We start from the raw sequence: 18017 nt of genomic DNA on the forward strand, positions 1-18017 counted from the left end.
CAACATGTGCAACGTAATGTACATTTTATTTTCATGTTATATATATATTTCTTATATATATATATATCTGCAATTACAAAGACATTGGCTTACATCTTACTAATATTCCTGAGCATTATTTTTTTTTTTTTTTAGCTTGAGGCCTGGTGTATCTGCATTTTAAGAGCTACACACAACAGATTATTTCCAAAATTTCCAGTACCTGACATGCATACACATGACAACAGGGCAACGTACCAAATGTGAAATGCATAAATTAAAAAAAAACGTTTTTTACTACCGGGGCTGTCATATTGTCAAACCTTTGACGTGTTAGTAGTCTGAGAAAGTAGCCAATAGAAAAGTGTGACTGTAAGGCACTATGAATGTACTGGTTCATACGAGTGCACTATAATGCATATGGTTAGATAAAATACTATCAAACTTTAAGGATTCCGCTTCAGAAAATGGACCGTTGCAGCACCCAAATTGTCGTACTATACAGCAATGAACAATTAGAATATAAATAAGAATATAGCAAGTGCGGGGGTGCACGGGGTCTATCGAACAACTTCAACAGGTTAAGAACATTTTAAGTAGAAATCTTTGCATGAAAAATATGAAAATATATGAATTACGGCATTGTAAGTATGTGCAAAATACCAAAAGAGGCTAGAAAAGAAAAGAAAATAAGAACGCTGCAATTTTTTCAGAGTGACAATCTGTACATATTACAATACGTACCTCAAGCTATGATATGGCAAAATAACAAGCCCTTGTGTTATTGACAGTCAGTGACGCTCACTGGACATTAAAAAAAAAAAAAACAACCTTTTAAAGTAAATATATTCATACTCTGCCAGCAGATGGCAATCTGAGAATATATATATATATATATATATATATATTATCTTATTTACAAACACAATCTAAACAAAAATATCTGCATAAACTGTGACCACGCTACCGGGTAGATTCATACCAGCATTTAAAGCAAAACTGTAACAGCGATTCTCAAACCAAATGAGAAACAGGACTGTCCTTCAACGCTGACATTGTGTTCAGTATTTTTGCTAAATAGAGAAACACCAGCTCAAATTCACATTCAAAATGTACATTCTGTGGTTAGACATTCACAACACAAGCATTAACTTCTACAATCTTTGCGATACCAAAGAGCTTACATAAGGTAATGTGCATCATATATAAATGCATAAAGGGCATATATGTAATATTTCTGTTCGTGAAAAATAAAACTCTTTTGAAAACATGGTAGCCAACAAACAAAATGAAAAACACAAAAGATGATGCGGGGCAGGACGGCGGCCGCCTCAGCAGGAGCTGACCAGGCCTGCGATGATGTTGCTGGTAGTCCTGCGATACTGAGCCTTGGTGTTGGTGACGGCACCGTGCTTCTGTCGCAGGTGAAGCCGCAGCTGACTCTTGTGTCTGAAGTGGAGGTCGCATTTTTCACACTGAGGGAAAGAAGCATCATTTAGAATCACTTTTCAAATGGACTGTTAGAATCCCAACCCCCACAGCTATACTTCATAGCTCTCTAGGATTACCACTCAGGATTTATAACTATTGATAGGCACATGGATCACAGGGGAGAAGGGATTACTCTCCTTTTAGCCAGCACACAGTGGATAAGGAAGAAGGGGGGAGGCTGACTAGGAAGCTTACATGATAAGGCTTCTCTCCGGTATGAATGCGCATGTGGCTCTTGAGCGTCTGAAGGTGGCGGAAGTGCGTTCCACAGATCTCACAAGGGTACGGCTTCTCTCCTGTGTGAATTAACACGTGAGCGCGAAGATGGGCCACCTGGAGGAAGACGACAACATGAATTAAAAACTTACACTTGAGCAGTGGTTCAACACCTGCAAAGCTTTCCTGAAGATGGGGATAATTTTCTTTTCTCACCTGGACAAATCTGGAGCCGCATGTCTCACATTTGTATGGCTTCTCTCCAGAGTGGATGCGGGTGTGCGTCTTGAGGTTGGCTGGTCGGTTGAACTGGGCACCACAGATGTTGCAGTGGTACGGCTTCGCACCTGAAAGTTAGGATCAGCAGGTGGTGCAATGAAGGAAACAGTCACATCTATTTATTCAATTTTTACTGTATTTATAGGAATGATTCTTACCAGTGTGAACGGTCTTGTGGCTTGCAAGGTTGCCCTTGTAGCGGAAGGCGGCCTGGCAGCAGTCACACTTGTATGGCTTGTCACTGTGGACTTGGACCATGTGGTCTTTCAGGGAATCTTCCTCTATAAACTTGGAGTCACACCCGTTGCAGAAGTAGGTGTTGTTTTCTGTTAAAAGAAGCAATAAAAAAAATTTAATACACTTCAGAGGTTTTGTTTTAAATAATCCTGCCAAATCATTGTGACTTATGTCAGTCCACTTACCACATCTGGAGGGGGAGTACTCTGAGTGTAGTTTGGTGGTGTCATCTCTGCTGTATGAGTCTGGAGAAAGGTGACCCATTTCCATGCACGGAGGGCTGTCACAGCCACAGGAGGAGCATCTGCTGTGGCTGCACACAGAAAGACGACCACAGAGTTAATTAAGTTCTCCTCTTTCAGAGATTTTTCTAAACTGTCTTCACAGTGACCCGGACTTTTACCTGATGCTGCTACAGGTGCTGCTGCTGCAGCTGTCCACACTCTGAGACATGAGCATTTCTTCTGTGTGGTCACTGGCTCCCTCTTCTGCCTGGACCTCACCGTGTCCGCCTGCTGAACCACCCCTGCAGGGGCTCGGTGTTGGGGACATGGCCGGGGCTTCATCACTGCCTCCCTGAGTCGCTTGGTTCAGAACAATCAGCTTGTACTTCTTCCAGTTGCGGGCTGCGGGTAATTCTGAGGGCTGTTTGAGGCTCAGCGAGGCGTTCTTGCTGCTGTTGGACTCGGTGGGTGAGTTGGGCTGGCAGTCAGATCTGAGGGGGCTTTGAGGGCTACAAATCACACCTTTGATAAAACCTGGGGATAATCTTAGGCAGCTGGTCTGTGGATGCTGGATACTGTCTTCTTCCATGGGAGTGTCAGACCTTTGAAGGCTCCCATGAGCTCCTGCTGGTCGGATGGTAGTAGTGGGGAAACTGGGGTGGCATGGCACTGGGTGGGAGATGATGGTAGTGGACTCATTGTGAGCCATGTTGGCGCTGGGTTCCTGCGAGCATCGTCTATTATGGGGGCCTTCCAGCTTCCCCGCTGGGACGTGGTGGTCCCCATAGACATGATAGGAGCCAGAGGTGTTGATCCCTCTGAAAACATTGGGCATGTAGAGAGAGGATGAAGCTGTTGTGTGGTTGCTCTGAAAGTCTGGCTCTTTCTCATTGACAAGCCTTGAAGCGGTGATCTCCTTGGCCAGATGTAGTGAGTTCATCTGTAGCTCTTCAGTATTCACAGACAGATGCCTGTAGGAACATAGTCATAGACAAGTTATTGCCTCTGATCACCTCCATTTCAACCAAGACATGAGAGTGATCACATGTATCTGTTACCTTACCTGGACTTGATGAACCTGTGGCAGGTGTCGGCCACATGTTCCATCTGGAGGTAGATGGCTGTGTTCATGGTGACCAGGACCAGACTGTCCTTGAGGTCCAGACAGGACGTGTACATAAAGTCCAGCAGGATGGAGAAACCCTTGGGGTCCACTTTGGGGTCCAAGCTGATGGCACTGAGGTTTGCGTTCTCGGGGTCCATGAACACAGAATAAAAGAAACCACTGGAAGAGAACAGATAAGAGTCATTAACTGCTGACAATTAATTTATTTGGGATGAGGTATGAAATTGGATGGTGCGGCTGGGCGTCAGGGCCAGTGATTCACTGAAAATATTAAACATGGTCCCAGAAATAGCGTCCCTTCGTTAGGTGCAGTGAATAAAAAAGACCAAAGGTACTGTGTCAGATGTTATGATGGTGCGTACCTGCAGGCTACCAGGATGGCCTTGTGAGCGTGAAACTGCTGTCCGTCCACCTGTATGGTGACATCAGTCAGGATGTTCCTGCTGCGGAGGCGGTTGAAGTTGAGCAGGACGTCACCTGCATGGCGTGTGAATTGAATGCAGCCATCTGCAGTCGTGGCCATGCTGTCGAAATCTGAGCAAGGGCAGAAATTATGCAGTTGAGAAAATTGGGTAATTATTATTATTAGCCTCAATGAGCTGTCAACTGTTAAATTATTTGGCAGCTTTTTTCATATTTGTTTGATTCGTTTGAGTCATTTTCTTAAGAAAAAAAAGTCAAAATTGTCTGATCTATTTTAGCTGACAAACTACACAGCTGAGGATGTCATCTCGGGCTTTGGGAAACACTGACCAACGTTTTTTGTTACAGACTGATCAACTAATTGAAAAATCGACAGATTAACGATAAATAATCTCTAGATGCAGCCATGGTACCCATACCGCAGTCTGAGTTAAAAAAAATAAAAAAAAAATAAAAACCTTATGGGATATTACTGGCACCAGTATCTGCTCAAATAAACCATATTTTCATAACAATGAGTTGAGCCTGAGTTACATTACTTGACTACTAAATAATAACACATGTTCAATGCACCAACAATAGAGCTGGATGTTATTTTGGGGGTTGGAAATTATCCCAAGTTCAAGATAAATCACACTACAGTCCACAAATACCTCAATACTAATAAAAACATAATTGGTTAATTATACATAAATCAACACTTATTACACAAGGTAATGAGTAGTCTTATAGTATTCATACTCATTCTATGAGCTCATACAAGCCACTTGCCTTCAGGGTTTATGATCAAAACAAGCTTTGAAGCCAACAAGTGTCTTGACTGTGTTTTATCGAGAGGCGGCGTCATTGCAAAGAGAAAAGTCAAATGTAGGCTCGATAATTCTTCCTGGTCCATGTCTCATGTCTCACTGTCAATCCCAGTGTTGTTATTAAAATTGGATCTGATCAATACTCTGGCTTTATTACTGAAACTAGTTTGTTTTTTTTAAATCAGCTGATCGACCTCCACATGACTTACAATAAACTTTTTTAGGCGAGAAAAAATCTTAAGCCAAGGCAATAAATGCATAATGCAAACACGATGATTCGTGATCTCTTGCAGCCCCCCCAGCGTGTAAGAGAGCAGACTGAAGCGCTGGCAGCCTGCAGGTTGTAAACGTGTTTGACGTTGAGCACATTCCGTCCTCGCTGCTCAGATTAGGTTGCCAGTACACAGAGAGGTTTCCTGTTCCCCGACATAAGTAGAACTCATCTCATTTAGCCCATTAACATGTACTCCCCTCCTGCCAAACTAATCTCTCGACTTATTTCCAGACCGCAAAAAAAATATATTAGACCCAATAGAGAGATCATGATGTCGAAGGATGCGATTTCAAGGAGTGGTTAGCTGTGACTCCGGCTGCGAGCCATCGAGCAAGCCAGCACAAGCCCGTTCAAGTTTAGATAAAGTGTTAATTTGTCACGTCTGAGGACCATCCGGTGGCTCATTTACGTTTCCAAAGTGTTCGCTCTTGTAAAAACATAATGGCGGGAAGGCATCGGCTCTAAGTTGGGAGACGTTCAACGGAGTGAAAATATTGTTTGTCGACAGCAGAAATGTGCGCAGAGAGAAAACAAGATGTGACCGATCCTGTTGCGCCACTTTTGCACGAGCCTCTAACTTCTAGCCAGGCGGTTTATCAAATTCATCATCAACAACAACAAAGAAATGAAGTGAAACAAATCTTCTGCAGCTAAACATGACTGCCATGGGTTTTTTTTGGTTTTGTTTTGTTTTTTAAAAAAAGCTCTAACAGCAGCAACAAAAGCCTACTTATAACGCACAAGTGGTGACATGACTCCCACACACAGCCTTAAAAGTCACACTTCCGTTTAAAACACAGTCAAATTCCGTCCAGCTGTCAAAGTCAACCCTCATACTTCACAAACATCTTAGTTTACTTTTAGCTAAAGACAAAAACATTCAAACAATCCAGCAACGGAGAAGCCGAGGCGGCCACACGAGCATCTGCTACTTCACTACACATCTGACCTAATGCTGAGAAAATAGGAAGGGGAAAAAAAGTCACCTTGTAAAAGTTTCCTCGAAACTCTGTGCATCACCAGTTCTGAGAATCCAGTTCTAAGAAACACAGCAGCTCAATTCTCGGAATTTCAACACAGGACCGTACCATTATCTGCGGGGCGGGGGAGCCGCGCGCCGCCGTCTGCGTCATTTCGACCACGCACCGCTCGTATGTACAGCAAACATTTGCCTGCTCGATTACAACTATTTTTAAACATGCCGCCGATGTAATTGTGGGACACGTCTAGGGTTTTAATTCAGTTAATTATCAGTTAATGAGCTCGTCTCGTTGGGAGTTTATCTCCCCTTGTAGTGGATCGGCCCAAGTGCAAGGTCAGCTGACCGAGTTATAAATACCGTGGGGAATATGAGAGCATGTTGTCGCTGTAAACCTGCCTGAGATGCCCGCAAGGAGAGAAGAAGAGTCACTCACTTTTTATCCTAATATACGTTTGATAACAACAACAACCCCCTTTTAGTTTAATTTTACATTTCCCTACCACCTGTGTCAGCCATATGTTTGTTTTAACATCAAATCTGCATTTTAGCAGCACGTTAAAGCTGCTATGCTAATCACACTGTGACATTTGTGAACTCTGAATAAGTGAACTCTGAATATTGTGACAAAATTGCTCTCACATTTGAGAGAAAGTGTGGGTGGCCTTTTCTTTCATACGATAACTGCAACAAAACCCTATTTTGAATGCCACATGTGGACTACAGAAAGTGTTTGTAAAGTCCTCAACTCTCCAAAAGGCTCACTTACAGTCATCTGTGTTCCCACCACTTCCTGTCTCTGCTGTTGCAGCTGTATATTAATCTGAGTGACACAGAACCCTGAGTACTTACCAATAAATGAGTCAACAAATCAGGAACTAACTGCTCTTAAATGAACAACGAAGAATTTCCCAATCCTGAATCAAGAACTGCTGAATGTTGTTTATTGTTTGAAAATATTTAAACAATATGATATGATATCTAATAATATCTAATTATTAGATATTACATATATCTAATAACTTGTATATATATAATTTTTTAATATAGTTATTATATAATAATATAATCCTATTAATATAGTTATAATAATAATCCCATTACATAGTTATTATATAATAATATAATTAAGAACAGGCTCCCTTTGGTTTAGTTTACTTTGTTGAAGAACCAGTGAGTAATGACATGTTCCTTCTCATCTTATGTAAAGTGTTACCCCAAAACGTATTGATATGTTGGCTGGCAGGCTTTTTCTTTAACTTTGTGCACGTGATCACAAATGTTCTTTGTGTTCAATTATGGGACACTATACATGAGCACATACAATATGATCATTTCTCCCTATCTCCATGTCCAGATTTATACAAATCTAATGTTGAAAAGTAACATGTTTTTGTTTTTTTTTTAAGGTTGCTTATGAACATATGATTACCATCTGTTGGCATTACCTTTCACTCTCACCAGTGAGCTGCAGCAAGACTTCACTAAACAAACATTCAGGCAGGTTAGACCGGTGGGAGAAAAAAAAAACAGAGCAGTGATTGAGATCTTGAGTTTTTAAAGGTGCAATATGTAGGAATTTTAAAACTTTCAAAAAGTGTCTAAAATTATCATCAGTGCGAATAAGTAAATCATAGTGTCGAAGATATGTCAAAAACATCTATGTATTTTGTTGTGGCGATATCTCCTGAAGCTAAAATACTAACAGAACAGCCCAGGCCTGTCCTACCACTTTGTAGAGGAAAGTTTGATAGCCCTCTAGATGCTGGTACTGACTCTCTCCTGTGTTGTGCCTCTCTCTTCCCCACCTGAAACGGCCATGTCTTTGGCAGTTGGCGTCGCTGTAAATCACCTCTGTCCCGCACTTGTTGTCCAACCCTCCTCCTGGCGGTCCAAAGCTCCTATTCCAGTGGTGTACAACGCCAACACTTTCCCAGTGCTCTGAACTCCCAGTCTGGACAGTTTGAGCTAATAGGATCCAAGCTGCATGGCTAACTGGACTGACTAGCTAACAGTAGCTACATCAGTGAGCAGTTACTTTGTTGATATGCTGCCACCTTTTTATTTGGACAGGAGGCCAATTCTTACATATTGCACCTTTAGGGAACATGTTTGTCACAAATACAAATATTAAGACTTGTAGACAGTGGACTTGATCTGTGTTTATTTTGCATACATTCAGTCAATATTACATTACGCCCATTATCAACAGTGCTCTTGTGCATGCTCATATTGGCACTATATCTTTGTTTTTAAACAATAATAAACTAGCTTACAATAAAGCTCAGTAAGCTCCAATAAACACAAGTTAAAGTAAAATTATATTCAATTGCTAAAAGAAATAATCGAATATACTGTGACAATTACACCCTTCCTTCCACCCACGCATAAAACTGTGCAAAAGAAAAAGCATTTAGGAGAGAAACAACAAAGTTTCCTGTCATTATTATGTGTTGCAGGAAAGTTCAACTCTCAGACTGAATCTTTCCCCATGAAATAAATGTGCAGAGCAGTTCAACAGGTCTAAATTACAGCTGTTCAGGTGGCTATGGCAACAAAGAGGTCTATTTCTAGTTAATGTTTTCACTCAGATGTTTTTCCCCTGCGGTTATCTTTAGTGGCCCAGGTTCCTGTGGGTTGTTCACATCCTTTTGAAAGAAACGATATTTTCTTGTCTGAATGAGAAGAGACAAAACGTATTCAGTCAGTATGATAGCCCTGGCAGAAAATACAAATCTGATTTCCTGGTTTCGTTGTTTATTTGCAAGCATATATTTCATCAGTCAGCCTTTTTCCTTGCTTATATCAGTGCAGCATCTTTAACCTCACATTATGGGTTTTGCTGCAGTGCAATAGCAGATAAGCCAGAGCAGATTTGGAACACATTAACTGCTGCGTTTGGTTGATATCACACATTTAAGAGTCTAATCAACTTAATCACACACACATAGTGCTTCTGGTCGGTTTTGCAGAATAACTGTCTGCCAGTCTACTTTGTTTTTCATGCAAGGGCCTGATTTTGCTGCACTACAAAATAATACGTCTCACTCTGCTGAAAGCAGCAAAATATATCTCTGAAATATAGGTACAGTTCCAACCATTATCAAAATAAAAATGTTTCTTCTTACCTGTGGCATTATTTTATCCATCTAGATTTATTGTGTTGTGAGTTGCAGCATTTTGAAGATATCAGCCATAGAAATGTTTGCCTTTCTCTTGAATATAATGCAACTAGATGGACCTATTGTCTGTGTACCGAACTACAACCACCAACTGTATCACCAAGAAGAAGGAAGTGTGCATCTACTAATGGACAACAGGCTTGTGTTTGTAAAGGCACAGGATGTTAACATTAATGGCGTCCTCCTCTGCTGAGCTGTAATGTTAGCTAGCTTAGTTAGCTATCCTCCAGTCATGAGAAGATGCATGCTTCTGTCTGCGCAGTTGTTGACAGATGTAGTTTTGTACAAAGAAAATATTTCTGACATGAAACACAATAAGGGTGCAGCTGTAGCTCAGCAGGTAGAGCAGGTCGGCTAGTGATCGGATGGTCGCTGCTCCGGGCTGAGCTGAGCTGCATGTCGAAGTGTGCTTGAGCAAGATGCTGAACCCCAAATTGCTCCTGATAGGTGGTTGGCACCTTGCATAGCGGCCTCTGGAGTACCCTGCCCTCGCCCAGAGACAGCTGGGACTGGCTCCAGCAAAAAACCCCGCAACCCCATAAAAAGGATAAAGCGGTTACAGACAATGGATGGATGGATGGATGGATGGACCACAATAAGGATTGTGGAGTATCTTGATTAACTGGGTTGTAGTTTCTGGAAAGAGATGCTGCTATTGAGTTTTTCAAATGCACTTTTTGGCGCTTTGAGCATCACAAGGCGAGTGTCATCTAGTTCCAGAATATAAAAAAAAGGCAGACAACTCTTAAGCCAATATCTCCAAAATTTGAGAAATCACACCCAAGTAAACTAAATGGATAAACATCACTGCAGGTAAAAAAAAAAAAAAAAAAAAAAAAAAAAAGAATTAATGAAAGTGAGTTTTTGATTTGTAGGTGAACTGTCTCTTTGAAAGGTTCATTTAAAAGCAATTAAAGGGGCACTTCAACAACTTACCATCACACTTCCACAATGGTGCAGGGCTTTGAGGGGCCGGCTTTTAAATGAATGGTCACAATCAAAGCAGAAGAGGCTGAGATATCAAGACTGTTAGTCTTAGTATATTCTGAAAATACAGAATCCTTCATTTACCATGATGCAACTTGATAGCATCTGTCCTACATGCCAGGAAAATTCCCACTCCTTTTAAAGTCCAGACTTCTTCTTACTTTTAAATCTGTCAATAACCCTGATGACATCATTATGACATATTCAGGATTATTTTTAAAAAACTTTAAAAAACTCTGTCAAAACCAAGATGTTGTTACTCAATGGTAGCACATAATGAAAAAAATTGATATCAGTCAGAAATGATTGACTTCCTTTTTAAAAGAGTTTTAAAAACAACAAAGCATTTTTGTTTCTGACTGCCTGATTCCAGTAAATCAACGTCACCCTTGTTGAAGTTCATCAGGGCTCATCTGAAGAATGAAAATCAACACTGCCTCGGATTTTGCTGGCCAGTGCTGGAACAGATTTCTTGCTGTTCCTCTTCCCACCCTCTCGTGAGCTCTGCTGACCCGGGGACCTAGACGCAGACGGATATCAATGCGCCTGTCCCAAAACATGACCCAGGCACATGGTTGCCTGACAGGGATCAAAGGTCACATCAGTAAAACATGAGTCCAAAACTAGCTCAGTCTTCACTGAAACGTAGCCCTAGGAGGAGAGAGCAGTCATGTTGGTTCAAACAGAAATATGCACTTGAATTTACGGAGCGGCAAAAACAATCATAAAAGATATTGAAAGTGTTGTTTTGCATACCATAAAGTTGACAAAGAAAGGCCACAACACAAATAATGCAAAGCTTGTTTTTGATAAAAAATGAACGAAAATGCGAAAATACGCGTTAAATAAGCTTTTATTTTAAGCACAAAGTTCAGAGTCCCTTCTAAACAGTTGTCCATGAAGTATACACTGCCTACTACACAAGACACACTGGATAACGAAAGTGCATATGAGCTAAACACAGTGAACTTTGAACTACTTTCAATGCAGTCTGTGTACAGCTTACAGAGCGGTATATATTCAAACTGCACATGGTATGCAGTCTTTGTGTAATAATGGCTGAACTTATGGTGACCTGATGCAGAAAATACTCTGCGGTGTCAAACTGCCAATAAAGAGTGCTGCACAGATAAGACCTGGTCAGAAAGAGTACCCTGAAGTATTTGCTGTTGTTTGACTATGAACTGTTTGTGCTTTCAGATCTTAAACTCAACCCCTGAAAACATTCAAGAAACTGGAACTGGCATTTGAACTACTTTCTGACATTTCAGCGCCAAAAAGACCGTTGTTTGATCAAGAAATTAGGTGTCAGATTAAACAGATTGGACACAGTAAAAATGGCCTAAACGTCAGACATGTTTTAAAATGGACTCAGAGCCGCCTGGCAGCTTTTGGTCAAGTGTCTCTCAATATTTTCAGAGTGTATTTTTTATCTGTATATCTTCTAATGTGGTGTTTAGGATAAGAGTAGTTTCATATCAGAGAATAGAAAAAGTCAAGTTTGCTCCTTTGACATCACACAGGAACCTAGCTCTACATTACTTTCATATCTGTGGTTTTCACAGCCTGGCCCAGCACCAGAGAAGAGGACGTACTTCTGCTAAGTTTCATATTAACCTATTGAGTTTCCTGTCAGCGCTTGTGATATGAATCTTAGAAATCCTGTGTTTTGTATTACTATTTTGTATCGGTATGTTTTGAAGTTTTTTTCTTGTTTTTTGCTTTGTTTTGTTTCATTTGTTTTTTTGTTTTGTTTTTTGTTGTTGCAGGTGCACAGAGAATTTTAGTATTGGAAGGAATTCAGAGCAGCGCAGTCACATCATGGTTCGTCTGAGCACAAAATCATAACAGCAATTAAAGGGGCACTGTGTTGTTTTGGAGGAGAAATTCAAACTCAGAATATTGATGTTTACATTATTAATGACGTCAGGATAAGAACTCAGAAGTGGTTTGTTTTTTCCATAACCGAATAAACAAGCTGTTCTCAGAGGAAGATAAGGTCCTCAGAACACCCTTTGAAGCTAGAAAGGTGGCAGGGTCCGCCACATACAAACAAAGTGAAACAGTATGAAACTGTGTGGTTGTTTGTTTTTAATTAGTCAATGAAGATCTTTTTTTTCTGACAGAAAAGGTCTTCCTCAAAACTCCACAGTGCTCCTTTAATATACTAGAGCAAAAGTGAGTTAAAAATATTACTGACAAATTCAGAAGACAGTTACACGTCACTGAACATTAATTTAGATTCAACCTTTCCACTGTGCAATGATTTCCTGAGAGGGTCTGCTGAAGCAAAAAAAAACAGGCCAGTTTGTAATGTTCTCCAACACCGACCAAAGTATAAATCACAATATTTGGTTCAACTCCACTGGTTGCAGTTCATCAGGGGACAGCGACTCATGTCCTCGTGGTCCAACCTCGAATGAAACGCTTAGAGGGGATGCATGAATGGTGGCTTTGTTGCACCAAAGCAAAGAATGCATCCTCAGTTGTGAGAGGCTAAGTGGATTGTACATGCAGCGATAAAATGAACTCTGCGTGCCGCTCTGTGTATACAGACATATGGAAAGTGACCTGTCACTGTCTGAGGCTTGTGAGGACAACACACTCTGAGGAGTCTATTGAAAACATATTCATGGAGAAACATTTATCACCATAAGGCTCAACAGGATCCGGCTCAGTTTTTATGGCCTTTAGATTAATTTGCCATTTGTTTTTGTTTTTCTTTCAGATCTTTATTTTATTTGCTTTAATTTGGACTATTTGATTCTGTTTTACACTCATGTTTTCAGTATATTTCTGTATAAAGATTATCATCATGTCAAGAAGAGTGGAAAAGTTCCTGATGTTCATTAGCAGCTAATTCATACTCAGAGAACAAAGAGTAACTGCATCTACTTTTACTATATCTAATGTGAGGAATAAGTCAATATATCACATATTGCAACCCTCCCACTTCATGTTTATCAGTGGAAAAGTACCAGGGCACGCCGTGTCACCATGGCGGATTCCCCTGTTGTTTTATGGCAAAGCCTCGGGGAGGAGGATGGGGGAGGTGCAGGGCTGCACAGAAACAAGAGGTGTGTGCGTGTATATGTGTATGAGTATGTTTGTCCGTCTATGCCTGTGAGAGAATGAGGGAAGTTATTAAAGTGATCCTGGGTGCCTCTCCGGTGGGTTAGCTTAGGAAATTTACCTCCACACGAAAGCAGCTGGGAAAATTTGGATGAGGAAAATGACTGAAGGTTTATTTGTTTCACCTCAACAACTACTGTCAGTGTGAGTGAGTGTCCTGAAAGCAGCTCGGCCATTGACAAGGCAGCAGAAGAAGACTGCCGCTGCACTGGGCGGCTCCCAGGGGTCAAACTGGTAGTGTGTGGAAATGGCTTGTTGCTGAAAAAGGGGTGTAGTTTTCACACATTTTAAAGGAAAGTCAGAATAAATGTTGCCAAAATACATTTCTGCAAAACCATGTCGCTAGGTTCAGTTTACAAGTTCTCTCTCGTCGCAACACTGTGCCTATGCTCTGGCTAGGTTTAGGCACAAAAGTCACTTGGTTATGGTTTGCGATACATCATGTTTTGGTTCGTAATGACTGTTTTGGATGCCACAAACACGCTGAAAATGTCCCAGTGTCTTGTAAGAAACAGGCGGTTTTCTTGCCGCAAACACTGTTCGAGATGTCCCAAAGTCTCGTTTAAAAGGGGTTCTGGAGACGTGTTGTGGTGATACACGCATACCCATTGGTTTGTCACCTCTAACTCAACCACCATGCCCTCCACCCACTGACATGAAAGTCAGTTAGTAAACATTTACTGTGAACCTCATATGACACGTTTTGCAGATGTGTCAGTATTGTACGTAGCCTATGACCCTAACAAACGTGAAGCTGTGTGTGGTTTGCGGAAACACTAACTGCTAACATTTTGTCCTGGTGACCGAGCTGGGAGAGTGCCAGCAGTGGGTGGATATCTGCGATTATTGTCAGCAGCCAACCAGCCAATCCGGTGCACAGTCGTTGGTCAGCATCTTGCTATCTTTCAGAAGATATGTTCCTGTGAAGAGAAGGATATCAGCAATTTCACACTTTATGATCATTATCTCTAATATGTGTCTCGTCTCATTTCAGTCACGTGTTTTCCTGTTTGTTTCCCCAACAATCTGCTGTTTTGCTCAGTGACATGGCCAAAACCGGTTTGGTTTGACCCCCTCTTCCCAGAGATGAAACACAACACAAACTGTTGTGGGACCTTTATTCAATGTCACTGAAATATAAACAGTGGCTCTGGGTGATGGTCGGAAGGCAGCCTGCTGGTTGTTGTGCATACTTGCTCAATACTTTAGAAATGACGGACTGAATATCATATTATTAATGATGGAATTTAGACAAAGGCACTGATGGTTCTGGTGTTTACCACAGAGAAATACGATGTCAGACGATGTTGCAGACGATTAAAGAAATGGAAAAAATGTTCAAAGAAGTGCTTAGATATGTTCCAGTGTATAGGAGCAGGGCAATGACATGAGCCCATGATTTGTGATTTCATATTGTATTTTATTCTATTTCATTCGAAGTGTAAGCAAGAATGACATATGTTATATAAAATGAACCAGAGCAAGCTTCAGCCCATCATTGCAATCAAAAACCCCTGTAAAGATGAATCTATAAAAGAATCAATGATCTGACATTTAGTCCCGTTGTAGGAGGTAACCAAAACTCATACTTGAGTAAAAGTAAAGATAATGAGTTGAAATATTACTATGGTAAAGTAGAAGTCACCCAGAATGGTGCCTGAGTAAAAAGCTTAAAGTATCCTGTATTGATATGTAATTAAGTATCAAGAGTACAAGTAAAAGTTAATCATATGTATTTACATGTATATTTATATGTATATGATAAGTCGATCACTTATCTGCCCGGCAGATCCTATATTTAACCCTTTTTTTAGATTATCAGAGTCAGTGTTTTTAATCCGATACTTGAGTAAATGTTACATTCTTTCACTAAATAAATAAATAAATATGTGTTAATTACTTTTACATCCACTTAAACACACATTCAAAGCATGACTTTTGAGTAAGTTGTGATATGTTCAGGTGGTTCCACTAAGCTGAATCAAACCAGCAAATGTCAATTAAGTTGCTGATTGTACCTTTGAGATTGGACTCAAAGGGAGCAGGGACCTTATTCTATTAGTTTTAGTCTGGCTGCCAGCTGTGTCCTCTCAGGGAATCGTCATATGACCAACATGCTGATTAGCAGCTAATTCAGATGTGATGTGTATATTACATAACCTCGGTGAACTCTAAAGGAGCCGGTGGTTCATCTTGTCCCATGCCAGTGAGTCAATGAAAAAAAACTGTCTCACAGACGACAATCCAAACGAAGTTGGCAGGAGGAGGACTCGACTGAAGAAGCCAGATGTCTGCATACCAAAGGAGAGTCAGGAGGGAACAGGGAGCTTAGAGGACAGGCAGACACTGTTGCTGGAGCTACTCATCTTATACAACAGATATCTCATTATCATACTGGTATGAATTGTTTTAAAAATTAATGACCAAATCTTTGCAAAGCATTGAAGAATCCAATTTAACACCCAATGCTAAATTAAAGGGGCTCAGTGAAACTTCTGTTTTGTGCTGGAGGCCGGTCACTAGTTAGCGGACTCCAATTCTAAACCAGTATTCACTACTGACACAAATCATCTGCCCTCGTAAAACAGTTGAGAGAGACCCTGACACATTAAATCACATATTTTGGACTGTTGCAGAAAATCCAATAGGACTGCAGTCCAACAGCATTTGAACAACTTAAACAAAAAGACTGTCCACAGGCTTGTGTAGGCAGCCGAGAGAGAAGAGAGGGGGAAGGTCTCGTTTCTCGTGTCACGTTGCAATCCGCTCACATGTGGCCAATAAATAAGTGATTAATATGTATGTAAATTTCTACAAATTGGTACATAGAGCACTTTCATAGTATAATCATTTCCACATGGTTGCCGACCACACAATAAAAGTGGAATTTATGAAAAGCCAAAGTTAGAGCAAACAAAGCAAAATGACGTTTATTGGATTTTCCAGCCATTCTGTATTTCTGAACCCAGAGCTTCTTTTATAAAGCTGCTACAAGAAGGCGTCCTCTCTTTGTTGATTCTGGTGGGTGATAGTGATTGAAAGATGGTGATAGAAAACAGAGTAAACTTTTTTGACAGGATACGTAGGAATCTTTTCCTGTTGACAAGCATTAACATGGCAATGACAACTGTAATGTATATAAACCACCAATCTTTGTGCTGATGGTCCCGTTTGATTACATTGGTTATATTAATGTGTCAGGATTGGTATCAGTGCAATATATAATAGGTTTCCACTTCTAAAATTCATACTGAAAACAAATAGGGATCAACATTTTACCATAGTAACTGCTGATTTTAGCTGCTGTAAGCTCGTTAGATCAGTTAGCTGTGCAGTCAGTGGTCATGTCATACATACTGTATAAACTCTGCCCAGTCTGGGAGCTGGAAGCACTTTGGGTTTTCTTTAACTTAAACTTTAAATAAACCTTGCACTCTGCTTTATACAAATTGAATGTGTAAGACAAGGTAAATATGCTTACTTTTTTCAAAAACATTAAAGGGTTGCACAAATGATAAATGTAAGAACCTGCCGATTGCAAACCAGGGCAAGGAAATTACAATAACCATAATCATCAAGTCATGATCTGCTTCTTTTGAAATGCTGTGAAGAGGAAAAACAAATGTAATGACATTGTAACCATAGTAATTTTTCACCCAGTGCTTCCTCTGTATGATGTCTGAAATTTTCCACTCTGAATGTCATCTTGCCGAGCCATCTCACAGTTCTACTTGTGTGTGGAAATCTCTGTCAGGCTTAGCTGCCTGCTGCTAAACCAGAAGGAACGCATTCCATACATGTTCTTTCACAGAACGGCACTCGACCTTAAAGAAGTGCATCATTAGGACTGTCTCCTAGTTATCCCATTGATGTCTATCACTGTGTAACCTTTGCTCTGGGTACAGATTTGATTCATTGAGTCCAGCCAGTACAACAATTTCAGCAAAACAAGACAAAACAGCAGAATCATTGCATGAAAATTTAGTTAAGGAAAAGAAACGTGTTTGTGATTGCCAAGCAACATTATACATATTTCTTTGAAATGACCCTTTATCACTATTCAATAAAAACATTCTGATTTATTTTAACAAGCAGTTCATAAATAAATGGTACTTTCGGTAGGAAACTTTCAGCTGGTTTCTGCACATCATGACATTTTGATTTCCTACTAGTTTCAGTCCAACTTCCCCTCAGCAGGAAACCAAAGTAAAGTAAGCTTCTGCAGTTTAATTTCCAACTACTTTATGGCCAACTGCTGTTATTAATTTAATTGCTGATTTATTTCTGTCTGAAAATTAAACTTGAGTAATGACTTATAAGATGTTGGACACTGACATACCATCACATTTGCAGACCTGTCAAATAAAATGTTTCCCATCTTTCTGTTCTTGCAACAACCAGGATGAGTGGCCAATCAATATACACACTTACGTTATGTTTGGATGATCTTGGCACCAGCCAGGGCCAAACCAGCCAGCACTAGTTAGCTAAAAAAAAAAAAAAAACAGTCTGGAGGAATAAACCCCATTGATAAAATTCAAGTCAAGTGGAGACAGTCGGACACCCAGCCGACCGTGGACGAGGATCACTTTTTTGAATCGCCTCTCTCGAGGTTTCTTCCATTTCCTAGTTTGGGACTTCAGGAGTTTTCTCCTCGTCTTCTTAAAGAGCTCAGTCTC

At 40.5% G+C, this 18017-nt stretch overlaps 1 protein-coding gene across 2 annotated transcripts; it reads right to left on the minus strand.

The window, feature by feature from the left end:
* Nucleotides 1-7: 7 nt before the first annotated feature.
* bcl6ab (BCL6A transcription repressor b) lies at nt 8-6101 on the minus strand. Of its 2 annotated transcripts, none has more exons than XM_030402581.1 (9): nt 4747-5998; nt 3915-4086; nt 3490-3711; nt 2606-3397; nt 2388-2515; nt 2124-2291; nt 1903-2033; nt 1666-1803; nt 8-1454 (listed from the first exon to the last, which is right to left on the minus strand). In XM_030402581.1, the coding sequence occupies exons 1-9, from the start codon at nt 4868-4870 to the stop codon at nt 1311-1313; spliced, it is 2019 nt and encodes a 672-aa protein (XP_030258441.1). In that variant the 5' UTR covers nt 4871-5998; the 3' UTR covers nt 8-1310. The 2 variants fall into 2 exon arrangements, with proteins under 2 accessions (XP_030258441.1, XP_030258442.1); XM_030402582.1 differs by lacking the exon at nt 4747-5998 and adding an exon at nt 6045-6101 and having other exon boundaries at nt 1311-1454.
* Between the last annotated feature and the right edge of the window lie 11916 nt (nt 6102-18017).

This window comes from Sparus aurata, chromosome 21 (assembly GCF_900880675.1).
Source record: "Sparus aurata chromosome 21, fSpaAur1.1, whole genome shotgun sequence".
Classification (NCBI taxonomy): Eukaryota; Metazoa; Chordata; class Actinopteri; order Spariformes; family Sparidae; genus Sparus; species Sparus aurata.